Source organism: Biomphalaria glabrata, chromosome 4, assembly GCF_947242115.1.
Source record: "Biomphalaria glabrata chromosome 4, xgBioGlab47.1, whole genome shotgun sequence".
NCBI classification, from domain to species: domain Eukaryota; kingdom Metazoa; phylum Mollusca; class Gastropoda; family Planorbidae; genus Biomphalaria; species Biomphalaria glabrata.
Genome location: NC_074714.1, coordinates 8,836,857 through 8,852,480, shown reverse-complemented (window position 1 = coordinate 8,852,480; position 15,624 = coordinate 8,836,857). Strand labels below are relative to the sequence as shown.

At 39.5% G+C, this 15,624-nt stretch overlaps 1 protein-coding gene across 3 annotated transcripts in view; it reads left to right on the top strand.

The window, feature by feature from the left end:
- LOC106058157 (low-density lipoprotein receptor-related protein 2-like) overlaps positions 1-15,624 on the top strand; it is a 39,406-nt gene that overhangs the window by 12,197 nt on the left and 11,585 nt on the right. For all 3 annotated transcript variants that reach the window (XM_056028047.1, XM_056028046.1, XM_056028048.1), the window contains exons 5-12: positions 35-145; positions 5,143-5,253; positions 8,888-8,998; positions 9,610-9,720; positions 10,801-10,911; positions 12,069-12,179; positions 13,167-13,286; positions 14,097-14,627. In XM_056028047.1, coding sequence (XP_055884022.1) covers positions 35-145; positions 5,143-5,253; positions 8,888-8,998; positions 9,610-9,720; positions 10,801-10,911; positions 12,069-12,179; positions 13,167-13,286; positions 14,097-14,627 — 1,317 coding nt within the window. The remainder of the gene's footprint in view (positions 1-34; positions 146-5,142; positions 5,254-8,887; positions 8,999-9,609; positions 9,721-10,800; positions 10,912-12,068; positions 12,180-13,166; positions 13,287-14,096; positions 14,628-15,624) is intronic.

The window sequence follows — 15,624 nt, the reverse complement described above, 5'->3', positions numbered from 1 at the left end:
CTCCCCGTGACTTAGTTTAAATTTAATTTTACAGCGCCCTGTCCAGCTGGCTACTGGTCATGTGAGAGTGGACAGTGCATAAAGAGTGGACTTCGGTGTGATGGGGAACTGAATTGTAAAGATACGAGTGATGAAAAAGATTGCGGTAAGTTGTTTATTTATTTATTATTTTTATTTTTGCTTGGTCAATTGTGTGCAGACGAAACCAATAAACGATAAAACCTGAGCAAGAAGTCCGTTGATTGAAGACACACTCTTGCTCCTCGATTCATTTGAAAGCTTAATGAGGCATGATCAAAGTTCACCAGATCAGAGCAATGGATGTTAAGACTGTAGGCTTCTGTTTCAGTCTGACGAGTAAGAAGGGGTGCAGTATTTCACGTGGCTAGTCATTAGGCGTGGTGGCTGAGCGGTAAATTTCTTGGCTTCCGAACCGAGGTCCCGGGTTCGAAGACTGGTGAAGAATGGGATTTTTAATTTCGTGATCTTGTGGCGCCTCCCAGCTCAAATGAGTTAATGACATTAGTTGGGGGAAAGAAAAGGCGTTTGGTCGTTGTGCTGGCCACATGACACCCTTGTTAACATTGGGCCTAAGAAACAGATGACCTTAACATCAACTGCACAATAGATCGCAAGGTCTGAACGGGGAACTTTACTTTACTTACTGGTTCGTGCTGTGGCCTACATATTTTGCCACATCCATCAAAGACTTAATCATTGTCTGCCGTTGTTAGGTTAAATTTCTCTTTTCTACGCCTGTCCCCAGCATTAAAGTTTCCAGGTAGATTTTTATTTAACTAACTAACATCTAAATCTGTTCTTCTATGTGTATCATTGAACTATACTTTCTATTATTGTAAACTTAAAGAGCACAATAGGTTAGGTAGAACAGACTCAAAAAGTACGAAACCAATGCTTGCATAGTGTTATCATGTTATGGTATGAGTGTGTGTGTTTCTATGGTGACAATGGGAAGATGTTATCGATTGGTTGAGAATGATGCAAGATTGATGGCATTGTTGTCATTGGTCTTAGTTAAGACAGACGACTCCAGAACGTGAGACTGAAAGGTTGTTGTTTTTTTTTGTAGTGATTTTGTTAAATAATATTATGACTTTAAGTCTAGTACATTTATTTTATCTCATGTTTTGTTTGGTGTAATGCACAAATTGTAAGACAAATTGCCTTACGGACAATAGAGATTATTATTATTATTATTATCAACTTGATTTTGTCTATATTATAATAAAGATATATTTAGTATTGCTCGCAAAGAAGTTACTCAAGTTATTTCAAGTCTTATTAGTTAAGATACATTTCGCCTTCAGCGGTTTAGTTGTCTACCAGCAGTTTGGTGCTACAAGTCAACGACCGTCACTAACACATAGTCGTAAGGTATGCCCAGGAAGTACTAATACTCAATTCCGAAAGAACACTCGTTACCTATGAAACAAATACGAATGAGACATTACATAAAAAAAACTATTTTAAAAGGCTTTGTTGTTACATAATTGTTAGAATAAGTAGGGATTAGTTACAATTAACACAAGAAATACACACACGGATACTAGTTCGTTGGTTGTAGAAACAGGCATTTAAAAATATAACTAAACCGGTGTAGGTGTATTATAGTGTGATATGGCTATTAAACAAAAATGAATGTTACTTATACTAAAGAATATACACATAGATTGAACTTGAATGTAGATGTTTAGTGTCCCGGATTTCACGATCAACTACACAAGGTCAAGGACGCTAAATGGAACGTCCTTGTTGCCAACTAAATAGAAACAAATTAAACAAATAATGTTACCAATAACTCAATGCGTAGCTGTTTATCTTCGTATCTCCTCTCCTTTAGTACTGCTAAATTTTCGTTATTTTGTTTGGCAAAACGTTTCTAATCAGAGAGTGAAAGTCTAATCAGTGGCACAGCAAGGCACCCGTGGGCCCAGGTTCAAGAATTTCTTGGTGGGCTCCCCTTCACAAATGAAAGGAATTTGTGGTAGTGTGTGACAAACAATTGAGTATCTGTACATTTATCAAAAGACATTCCAGTGCAAGTAGTGGGGCATTTTTATAAGTAACAATGTCATATCGTTTGATTCAGTTAGGACAACAAGGAACAGTGTCTTCAAAGTCTTAACATAATTAAATGACTTAAAGGTGTTTTTTTTTTTACTTTGATGTCACCCAAATTGGCCCCCAACTGGTCATGAGTCATAGGCCTAAGCGCAATGAACCCCTTTGCATCACTGCTGCTACGCCACAGGCTGTGGGCCTCTAATGGTCATAAGCCCGGGTTCATTGAACCCCTTCTTGTTATGGATGCTACGCCACTGAGTCTAATACTTCCTTGATATTGACATTATTGTGTGTTGTAATAGGAAGAGCTAAGAACATTCTGCAGCGCTAGTAACAAGTGCACAAAATATACCTTTTTAAAACAAAAACATAGTTTACCAGCACTTCCTCTAGTTTATACACCGGATACACCACATACACCGGATACACCACATACACCGGATACACCACATACACCGGATACACCACATACACCGGATACACCACATACACCGGATACACCAAAAAAGCTATCTATTTATAGTTTTATTAATAGTCTATGTGATGTAAGAAAAGCTCTGATTTAAATATTGTGAAATAATGTTGTATTGAACAAATGTGACAGACTCTAAAAGCTACACGTCTTTTCGTCTCGTTTCTCGCTTGTTTTCTTAACTTTCACCTCCAATTTATAACTTCATCTACTTCAGACTTCCAAGTGGTTACATCAGAATCTATTCAGCCCACACAACCAAACTATCCGCCCACCTTTTATCATGGTTACACCAGAATCTATTTAGCCCACACAACCAAACTATCCGCCCACCTTTCATCATGGTTACACCAGAATCTATTTAGCCCACACAACCAAACTATCCGCCCACCTTTCATCATGGTTACACCAGAATCTATTTAGCCCACACAACCAAACTATCCGCCCACCTTTCATCATGGTTACACCAGAATCTATTTAGCCCACACAACCAAACTATCCGCCCACCTTTCATCATGGTTACACCAGAATCTATTTAGCCCACACAACCAAACTATCCGCCCACCTTTCATCATGGTTACACCAGAATCTATTTAGCCCACACAACCAAACTATCCGCCCACCTTTCATCATGGTTACATCAGAATCTATTTAGCCCACACAACCAAACTATCCGCCCACCTTTCATCATGGTTACACCAGAATCTATTTAGCCCACACAACCAAACTATCCGCCCACCTTTCATCATGGTTACACCAGAATCTATTTAGCCCACACAACCAAACTATCCGCCCACCTTTCATCATGGTTACACCAGAATCTATTTAGCCCACACAACCAAACTATCCGCCCACCTTTCATCATGGTTACACCAGAATCTATTTAGCCCACACAACTAAACTATCCGCCCACCTTTCATCATGGTTACACCAGAATCTATTTAGCCCACACAACCAAACTATCCGCCCACTTTTCATCATGGTTACACCAGAATCTATTTAGCCCACACAACCAAACTATCCGCCCACCTTTCATCATGGTTACACCAGAATCTATTTAGCCCACACAACCAAACTATCCGCCCACCTTTCATCATGGTTACACCAGAATCTATTTAGCCCACACAACCAAACTATCCGCCCACCTTTCATCATGGTTACACCAGAATCTATTTAGCCCACACAACCAAACTATCCGCCCACCTTTCATCATGGTTACACCAGAATCTATTTAGCCCACACAACCAAACTATCCGCCCACCTTTCATCATGGTTACATCAAAATTTATTCAGCCCACACAACCAAACTATCCGCCCACCTTTCATGATGGTTACACCAGAATCTATTTAGCCCACACAACCAAACTATCCGCCCACCTTTCATCATGGTTACATCAGAATCTATTCAGCCCGCACAACCAAACTATCTGCCCACCTTTCATTATGGTTACATCAGAATCTATTTAGCCCGCACAACCAAACTATCTGCCCACCTTTCATGATGGTTACATCAAAATTTATTCGGCCACACAACCAAACTATCCGCCCACCTTTCATCATGGTTACACCAGAATCTATTTAGCCCACACAACCAAACTATCCGCCCACCTTTCATCATGGTTACACCAGAATCTATTCAGCCCACACAACCAAACTATCCGCCCACTTTTCATCATGGTTACATCAGAATCTATTCAGCCCACACAACCAAACTATCCGCCCACTTTTCATCATGGTTACATCAGAATCTATTCAGCCCACACAACCAAACTATCCGCCCACTTTTCATCATGGTTACATCAGAATCTATTCAGCCCACACAACCAAACTATCCGCCCACTTTTCATCATGGTTACATCAGAATCTATTCAGCCCACACAACCAAACTATCCGCCCACTTTTCATCATGGTTACATCAGAATTTATTCAGCCCACACAACCAAACTATCCGCCCACTTTTCATCATGGTTACATCAAAATCTATTCAGCCCACACAACCAAACTATCCGCCCACTTTTCATCATGGTTACATCAAAATCTATTCAGCCCACACAACCAAACTATCCGCCCACTTTTCATCATGGTTACATCAGAATCTATTCAGCCCACACAACCAAACTATCCGCCCACTTTTCATCATGGTTACATCAGAATTTATTCAGCCCACACAACCAAACTATCCGCCCACTTTTCATCATGGTTACATCAAAATCTATTCAGCCCACACAACCAAACTATCCGCCCACTTTTCATCATGGTTACATCAAAATCTATTTAGCCCACACAACCAAACTATCCGCCCACCTTTCATCATGGTTACATCAAAATCTATTCAGCCCACACAACCAAACTATCCGCCCACTTTTCATCATGGTTACATCAAAATCTATTTAGCCCACACAACCAAACTATCCGCCCACTTTTCATCATGGTTACATCAGAATTTATTCAGCCCACACAACCAAACTATCCGCCCAAATTTCTTTACTCGTTTGTTACATCGGATACATGCACACACACATTCCATAACAATGAACATTCTGATAATTCAACCATTCTAAGGATATGCAACTCTGTGTATATAGACGATTGTTCCGGCGTTATCTGGAGATGCAATGACGGCCATTGCGTACAAAAGAGTATGAAGTGTGATGGCATTATGGATTGCAGGGACTCCAGCGATGAACACAATTGCAGTAAGTCTGTTACTCTAAACAGTCTCGATCTCGAGTGTATATTTATTTAAAGTAATACATTGATTTAAGGCAAACAATAATAATTAACAGGATTACAGTTTCAGCTCCATTTAAAATATGCTTTTTTTTATCAATAGCGGAGTCAATGGGGCTTTAGGAGCGATATCCACAAGTGAGCCTACTTTCATGGACAAATAAAGGATTTGTGTAGATAAATAGTTAATTAATGAAATCATAAGTGCACAATTTCACCCCCCCCCCCCCCCCACTCACCTTTTTTCGCAATAAAAAAAAAGTTGAGGGCCGTGGGAAAGGTCTGCAACAGGTAAAAACTCTTGGAAAAATTACTATAGAACAGAGGGGATGAAGAAACTAGACCCGAACCACTGGCCAGAATTACACAGTGCACAGCAGCATTTGCAAAATTCAAAACTCCATGGAAAGACAAAGGCATAGCCCTCGACACTAAAATCAGACTGATACGCTCTCTGACCATGGCCACATTCTTACATGCTTGCGAGTCTTGGACGCTGACTGCAGGACTGCAGAGAAGGATCCTAGCAATAAAATTGAGATGCTGCAGAAAGTTCGTAGATATCACATACAAAGACCTCATCACAAATGAAGAGATTAGAGGCAGGATTAGACCCCACGATTACCTGCTAATTACTGTCAAAAAAAAAGCAAACTTAAAGTCTATGGCCACATTAAAAGGTCCTCCGAGCTCACAAAGTCTTCCTTCAGGGAACAGTTCCACGAAAAGGAAGAAGAGGCAGAGAGAAAGCGATGGGAAGACAACATTCAAAAGTGGACGGACCTGCCATTTAAATAGAATCTATCCAAAGCAGGGAGGAATGGAGAAAGACGGTCTAACAGACTAAGAGATAGGTGAAGATAAAGAGGTGATGAGGACACAAAGGAAACCATCCCCTCCCCCAGCCCTCTCCCATAAAATTTAAAGGAGTATGGTGTTAGTATCATGTGATCTTGTTTATACATAATGATTTTGTGATTTTACCATCACAAAAGAGATACAAGACACCGATGGAAAAGACAGACACAAACTTTCTTTTGTTCCCCTGGCAATCAAATCATTAAATAAGAACAATCTGGTATAAACTTTGTCACATGTAAATTATGAGTGAGTCTGGTGTGAATGTACATTTTGGTTTCTTATAGTTATAATGTTTTTTGTTTGGTGTAATGCACAAATTTCCATACGGACAATAAAGATTATTATTATTATTATGTTAGAAATGAACGAGTAGTCATTCTCTGGCGCTGCCAGGGTCGAGTTTCGTTAAAGAGAAACAAAATTCATCGTAGTCCCTTTAACAGTTTCCACTGAGGAATTTTCTGGTGATGTGGCAGGTCTGCAGAAGTACCGCCCTCTGACAGGCAACGAAGATGTTCCTGAAATGTTAAGGGCCTTGAAGTGTCTGTGAGGTCAGTTGTTATTATCCCCTCGGTTGATATAACAATGGGGTATATTGTTATTTTGGACAATTTCCATAGACGCTTAATCTCCAAGCCTAGGTTCCCATATTTTCTTTGTTTTTCTATCTCAGTTTTTCTTAAATTATAAGACAGTGGTACGGCTATATCGATAATGGTAGCGGTTTTTTCTTTTTTATCGATGAACAGCAGATCCGGGCGATTGAAATCTACCGTTTTGTCGGTCAGAATAGGCCTATCCCAGTACAGCAGCTGTTCAGTAGACTCGAGAACCTCTTGCGGAGAGTATTTATAATAAGGGGGAGTGTCCTTACCGATCAATTTGTACGTCAAAGCCAGGTGTTGGTGTATTAACTTTGCAACTTGGTTATGGCGACCCAGGTAGGCTGATTCTGATAGGGCTGGACATCCTGCCATAATGTGTTCAATCGACTCGCCCACATTTTCACATTTTCGGCATTTGTCGACAACATTGAGTTTCAGGATATGCTTCTCGTAATCTTTTGTCCTGATTACTCTGTCCTGTATTGCTGTAACAAAGCCTTCTGTTTCAGGGTAGAGATGACCTGCTTTGAGCCATGTTAAGGAAGCAGCCTTGTCGATGTTGTCCCCATGTAATGAAGCCGGAAATTTTCCGTGGAGTGTTTTTTCCTCCCATTGGCGAATCTCATGCCCTACGTCGTCCAAACCGACATTGACATCAGCATTGTGTAGGTTCAGAGGGGTTGCATCGGAGTCGTATTTCCGTAGGAAGGCAACTAATTTGTTGCTGGAGGCGAGCAGTTTTGATCGTATTTTTAAAACTTGCATCTTACACAATTTGAAGATGTTCTGCAATCCACGACCCCCATCCTTCCTGGGCAGGTATAACCTTATGGTGGAGGACTTGGGGTGTAGGCATCGAAACTTGGTTAGTAATTTTCTAGTGAGTCTGTCAATGTCATGTAGGTCAGTGTCAGTCCATTTGATCACACCGAACGTGTAAAGGAGCACTGGGACGGCCCAGCTGTTTATTGCAGTGATGAGATTACTGCCAGACAGTTTGGTGTTGAGGATTTTATTAACTCTTTGCCTATATTTGCCAAGAAAGTCCTCTTTTAATTTCTTATGGTTTATTATTATGTTAGAAATGAACAAGTAGTCATTCTCTGGCACTGCCAGGGTCGAGTTTCGCTAAAGAGAAACAAAATTCATCGTAGTCCCTTTAACAGTTTCCACTGAGGAATTTTCTGGTGATGTGGCAGGTCTGCAGCAGTACCGCCCTCTGACAGGCAACGAAGATGTTCCTAGGAATGTTAAGGGCCTTGAAGGTGTCTGTGAGGTCAGTTGTTATTATCCCCTCGGTTGATATAACAATGGGGTATATTGTTATTTTGGACAATTTCCATAGACGCTTAATCTCCAAGCCTAGGTTCCCATATTTTCTTTGTTTTTCTATCTCAGTTTTTCTCAAATTATGAGACAGTGGTACGGCGATATCGATAATGGTAGCGGTTTTTTCTTTTTTATCAATGAACAGCAGATCCGGGCGATTGAAATCTACCGTTTTGTCGGTCAGAATAGGCCTGTCCCAGTACAGCAGATGTTCAGTAGACTCGAGAACCTCTTGCGGAGAGTATTTATAATAAGGGGGAGTGTCCTTACCGATCAATTTGTACGTCAAAGCCAGGTGTTGGTGTATTAACTTTGCAACTTGGTTATGGCGACCTAGGTAGGCTGATTCTGATAGGGCTGGACATCCTGCCATAATGTGTTCAATCGACTCGCCCACATTTCCACATTTTCGGCATTTGTCGACAACATTGAGTTTCATGATATGCTTCTCGTAATTTTTTGTCCTGATTACTCTGTCCTGTATTGCTGTAACAAAGCCTTCTGTTTCAGGGTAGAGATGACCTGCTTTTCTCCCCAAAAGGAACTGACCACGTTGTAGCTCTCGGCAAGCGTCCTCAAGACATAGTGCCTACTGCCTACACAGAGTGTATCTGAACTGCACACTGTTTTTAGTAATAGAACAACAGCCTTTAATGTTGCAAGAATTTTAGAACATTCCTTATTCATTATGTATAAACAACATCACATGATGCTCAAGGACATAGTTTAATGTGTGTTTTTCATACAATAAAAACAACACACACACACATGCACTATTTTCAAGTTCAGCTTCTTGTCTACACAGCGCAATGTGCTGCTGAGGCTTGGCTCTGCTCCGATGGTAGATGTATTGACTTGGCTCAAAGATGTGATCACAGCGTGGACTGTGATGATACAAGCGATGAAATCAATTGTAGTAAGACAATAGTTATGTAGAACAAAAAATTTGAACTGCCTACTATGCAGCTTAAGTAGGATTATCCTATGATAGATTGATGTATTTAAGCTACCAGCTTTATTTGTTAGATACCTTCTTTACTTAATAGCTACTGTCTTCACTTTCTAGCTCTCTTCTTTCACTTTCTAACTTTCTGCCTTTTTTTTTCTTCTAAAATTCTGCCTTTACTTTCTAACTTTCTGTCTTCACTTTCTAACTTTCTGTCTTCACTCTCTAGTTACTTTTTAGTTACTGTCTTCATATTTCTTATTTCCGTCTAACTTTCTGCCTTTACTTTCTAGCTACTTTCTAGCTTACTGTATTCACTTTATTTTTTTTTCTCCCTTCACTCTCTCTCTCTCTCTCTCTCTCTCTCTCTCTCTCTCTCTATCTATCTATCTATATATATATATATATATATATATATATATATATCTTTACTTTCTAACTTTTTGTCTTCACTTTCTACTTACTGTTTACACTTTCTAGCTTCCTACCTTCACTTTCTAGCTTTCTACCTTCACTTTCTAGCTTTCTACCCTCACTTTCTAGCTTCATGTCCTTACTTTTTAGCTTCATGTCTTTACTAGCTGCCTGTCCACCTGAAGCTTGGAGATGTTTGAGTGGTCAATGTGTCTACGAGAGACAAAGATGTGACGGGGAAGTGAATTGTAAAGACAAAAGTGACGAGACCAGTTGTAGTAAGTCTCCACTCTAACCTTTAAAATCACACACACACACACTCACTAAAGTCAATAGGAGGAAACAGCTTAGTACATTGGCATGAGAGATTTGTTTTTGGTGTTAATAATGATTTTTATTCTATTATATTCGTAGTCAGAAATGATTGTTAAAGGAAAATAAGAAATATGAAACAAAAGTCCCAGTGTGTTACATCCCAGACACTTTACTGTATTCCTTTATATTGTTTAGTTTATCGACAAATCATTTGTCCCAGATACTTTTTTAAAACATATTATTTATCAATAACGCACATATCTTTGCCATTTAGAAGAAAACAGATGGAGGAAGTGTAACAAATTTCGAACAGCATTTGAGAGGATGCACATTATTATAAAAAAAAAAATAGGCAAATGTCTTTTTGTATAAATAATTTTTGAAGAGTGGTTGAAAAAGTATGACAAAATGTAACAGACACTTCTGTGTGGGGAGCTGTCAACATGTGGGGCGCTCTCAATCTGAGGAGCTGTCAACATGTGGGGCACTCTAAACCTGTAGAGGGCTGTCAACATGTGGGGCGCTCTCAACCTGTGAGTAGCTGTCAACAAGTGGGGCGCTCTCAGCCAGTGGGGAGCTGTCAATATGTGGGGCGCTCTCAGCCTGTGGGGAGCTGTCAACATGTGCGGCACTCTCAACCTGTGGGGAGCTGTCAACATGTGGGGCGCTCTCAACCTGTAGAGGGCTGTCAACATGTGGGGCACTCTCAACCGTGGGGAGCTGTCAACATGTGGGGCGCTCTGAACATGTGATGAAGTGCCCTCAATCTCTGGGGCGCTCTCAACCGTGGGGAGCTGTCAACATGTGGGGCGCTCTCAACATGTGATGAAGTGCCCTCAATCTCTGGGGCGCTCTCAACATGTGATGAAGTGCCCTCAATCTCTGGGGCGCTCTCAACCATGAGTTTTTTTTCTTCAGCATTTTTTTAAAACTTATGATAGACACATAACATGAAAACGCACACACACACAAACATTCACAAATCTTACTAACGAACAAATATGTAATCTTTAGAGTTCACTCTATTTCCATCCTCTCACCAGCTTCATGTAACATGGAGGCTATGACATGTAACGACGGACAATGTATTCCTTTCTTGAGCAGATGTAATGGTAAAGTTGAATGCAGAGACAAAAGTGATGAAGAGAATTGCTGTAAGTCAAGAGTTAAATCAATTGAATAAAGAATCATAAGAGTTGTTTTTTTTTTTCCTTTTCACCATTAACACCAGGCTATTAAACTTCTAGGTCAAGGCCACAATGTTATCTGCTTTCTAATATATAAAGATAGAAAAAATGAAACAGGAAATAAATCCTCGAATCCTAGTGATGAAATACACCATAAAAGGACCAGTCCCAGTCATTGGAAGACCACTTCTGAAGTACTAGATCTAGATAAGAAACAGGATTTAACAGCTACTGGACCCCACGATAACCTTTTAACCACTGTCAAAAAACGTAAACTCAAACTCTATGGCCACATCACAAAATCCTCCTACGGGGAACAGTACCAGGAAGAAGAATAAAAGGAAGACAGAGGAAGCGATGGGAAGACACATCAAAGAATGGACAGGCCTGTCAGGGAATGAAGAAAGACGGTCGACAGTTCCTGCATGGTGCCCCAGCGGTCCCACAGAGATAGGGATAGGTGATAGTAAAGTTGAATTCATTACCGAAAATTGATGAACTAATAGTTTATTTTTATTTAGACTTGATTCATGTGATTGATTATTGATTCAACAATGAATACTTGATCCGACCGAGAATGGGAAGTGGGAGAAAAAAAAGTTTACAAGAATTCTCCCAGAAAGACATTGTCCAGCTTTGGAAAAAAAAAACGTTTACAAGAATTCTCACAGAAAGATATTGTCCAGCTTTTGAAAAAAAAAACGTTTACAAGAATTCTCCCAGAAAGACATTGTCCAGCTTTGGAAAAAAAAACGTTTACAAGAATTCTCCCAGAAAGACATTGTCCAGCTTTGAAAAAAAAAAACGTTTACAAGAATTCTCCCAGAAAGACATTGTCCAGCTTTGGAAAAAAAAACGTTTTGGCAAATTTTGGAAACTTTGTGCCAACATAGAATGGAGAGGTGATAATATAAATCAATAGAAAGATACAGCTCAAGAAGAAAATATTTACATACCTAGTTCAAGGGCCACCCAGAGGACGAAACACGATCTTTAAAACCATACATTGTATAATAATCTAATGTCAAGGTAACAAAGGAAATTTAAAAAATAACATGTGTATTGAAATGTTGATTTAAAAATGTGTGTATTACTAAAGAATCATTTTATGTTTCTTAAACTAGCTAGCTGCTCAATTACTGCTTGGCCATGTAACAATGGTCAGTGTATCTCTTTGTCTGAGCTGTGTGATGGTCAAGAACAATGTCTGGACAAGAGTGACGAAAGCCATTGTAGTAAGTGATGTCTTTCTGTATTATTATGTTTCTCACTTTGTGTAGGCCTACCTCTGGTTTGTATTTGGAATGTAAATACTGAATAGTTGTATATTCTTTTATATAATCTAGTTTCATTTTGACCGAATCTATTGTAGTCACTCAAACATACTAGTAGAAAATTATTTTATTCACAAAGATTATCACCACTACATGGTTACTTACAAGAATAATTACTTCCTTTGGTTATAATGCCCTACTGAACACCACAGTAACAGAATTAAACACTTCCTTTCCCCTTGATCCCAGGAATGAATGAATGTGACTCCATGCCGTGTCATTTTTTAAAAATTAAGTTTAACTAAGAAAGAAAACAGAATTAAATTAAAAGTGCTGGATACGTCCAGTGGGGGAAGTAGGAGGGGGGGGGGGAGGGAAAACTGCCAAGGGAAAGATAACAACATACAGAGTGACGCCTGAACAAAGTGTACAGTAGATCTAACTCCTAATTGGAGAAAGTTGAACAAAAAGTTGGTCGGTGTACTGATGTCACATTCCCATGTGAACAACTTGGCCACAAAAACAGGTAGACTCCTCAAGCTCGTGCTTCAGCTGTTAACAGGAAATTGTAAAAAACAACAACATTGAATCAAGGTATAAAAACAACAAGGAATCAAGGTATAAAAACAACAATGAATCAAGGTATAAAAACAACAATGAATCAAGGTATAAAAACAACAATGAATCAAGGTATAAAAACAACAATGAATCAAGGTATAAAAACAACAAGGAATCAAGGTATAAAAACAACATTTTCAAATATATTAGAAGGTATTGGGACCATATTACTTATACAATAAGTCAATTTTTAGCGGATCTTTACAAAAAAAAACAAAAAAACAAACTAATAACAAATTATCGATAACTTAACATCAGTATTAGGAAATGATTTAGAAAACGAATTTGTCTTAGACAACAGTTCTTTCTATACGTATATCTTATACTTAGCCCGATGCTCAGACACTGCCTGGCGATGTAAGACTGGTCAGTGTGTGCCCATTGGGAAGCGATGTAACAATGTATATGATTGCCAGGATCAAAGCGACGAAATAAGCTGCGCTATCAATGGTATGTACCTCTGACAAATATCTTATTATCCTTTCTTTAATGCTTGTATTAGTATTCACCATGGTCAGAAATATTAATATAGTTGTTCAATGTTTTGTAATGAGCAAAAAAATAACTTGGTTCGTCATATTGAGTTCTGCTAATGTAGAAAATTCTTTTTTTAATTTAATTATATAGCCTACGTAACCTAATCCATAATAATAACAAAAGTGACATTAAAAACAACAATAGACAACATATGCCAAGAGTTTTCCCACTTCTCTGATACACACTCACACACACACACAAACACACAAACTGTCACACATTCACACACACACAAACTGTCACACACACTCACACACACATTGTCACACACACACACACACACACACTGTCACACACACACACACGATTCAAACACTGTGTACATGATGGCTGAGTGGTGGATGCAATTTTTGTAGTGGACGCCGCCATGTGGTCATGCACTCAAATTGTCACGCTTGACTTGAAGAGGGTAAACTCTAAGGTTAAACTCTAAGGTTAAACTCTAATTGAATTCTGTACCCCACGCCTGTTTCTTCTGTGTGTTAGGGGCAGCTCTGAAAAGTATGAACATTTCTTTAAGGGAGAACATTCTAATTGACAGTGTGGACAACACTTACTTAAGTTTAAATGGTGACAATAAATATCTGCTGTGACGTGCTTCATACACAAATTAATTAAGCATGCTTCAAGCTGTTAAAATGCAATAATTAGGCTAAGAAAACAAATTATGTTGCATAATGAGCTTTAAATAACATGTCATCTTGTTTCATCTCGCTCTTTCAGTGTGTGGTCTAATCAAATCGGATATAGTCTTTGTTGTGGAGGATCCAGTCATTGGTGAAGTCAAAGATTTTGTTCAGGACTTCTTACAAATTGTTGACGCTAATACACGAAACGTCCGGGCAGGAGCAGTCACGTACAAGACTGTCAATCCTCGGCGCTTCCCACTCAGAGACTTTTCCAAACAAAAAGACATCTTCGACGACCTTGACCGCGAGTTTTATTTATCATTGGAAATGAACAAAATGGTGGATGCACTCAAAGAAACGAGGGCGATGTTTACTAATGCTAGTGACGTTGTCAAAGTCGCTGTTCTCGTGGCATATTCTTCGTTCAACACGGAGGCTGAGAAAGTGTTAAAAGAAGCGAAGTTGGCAAAGGATGCACTGATCCATATATACACTGTTGACGTCGGCTCGGCCAACTCAAAGTTACTGCAAGATCTCGCCAGCGAGCCAAGAGAAAAAAACTCGTTTTCTGTTCCATCTGTGTCGTCATTGAAGGGACTGGCACCAAGTGTTGTTTCAAACTTGTGTAAGTTCTTTGACCTATAAGAAACATTTGTAGTGATGTATTTTACCTTGGTTGCGATCTCAATTAAGTTCTAAAGCATTAGGCCTGATGTAGTGTTTTTAGGCCTAGCCCTTGCTCGTTTTAATAAACCAGGCCTCCTACATAGCACTAAAGCAGGGGTTCTCAACCTGTGGGTCGCGACCCCCTTGGGGGTCGAATGACGATTTGCCAGGGGTCGCCTAAGACCACCGAAAATTGTCTACTCTTCTATTGCTGTATGTGTGTGTGTGGGGGGGGGGTCGCGGCAGAGTGGGGGATTGTAAAAAGGGGTCGCCGAGCATAAAAGGTTGAGAACCGCTGCACTAAAGTAAAGAGATTAGTCACACGCTCTGAGTTTGATGACCAACACACACCAACAGAATTAACTCAATAAAGACTTTCTTAAACAAACACTTTGCATAGAGGCTCATTCTAGGTGACAACACGTAACTTTCACCTTGACCTATCCCTTAGTCTGATGAACCGTTGTCGACCGTCTTTCTCCATTCCTCTATTGTCTTTCGCCTTTCGTCTTTCAATGAATGACCTATTTTTTTATGTTGTATTCTCATCCCTTTCTCACTTTTCTTCTCTTTCCTGGTACTGTTCCCTGCAGGAAAGTCTTAGAGAGTTTTGAGGACTATAAGGTTTCAGATTGCGTTTTTTATTGACAGTAGTTAACAAGTCATCCTTGAAACAATAAAAACAAGGTTACAAAAGACAGTTTGTGTGGAAACACAAACTCAAAATCGGCCCCCGAAGTGGTCCACCCAGGCAGGCTTCAATATTTTCAGAAAAAACATCAGAATGAAATTATACCAAAAACAAATGAGAGATAAGAATGGAGAAAGAAGATTAACAGATCTTGTGTTGTGCCCCAATGGTCCCGCAGATCATAGGATAGGTGAAAGTAAATGTAAAGTTAGATGTGAACCTGGCCTAACTAGTTCCCCTTTCAGAACTTGTGGTCTATAGGGCA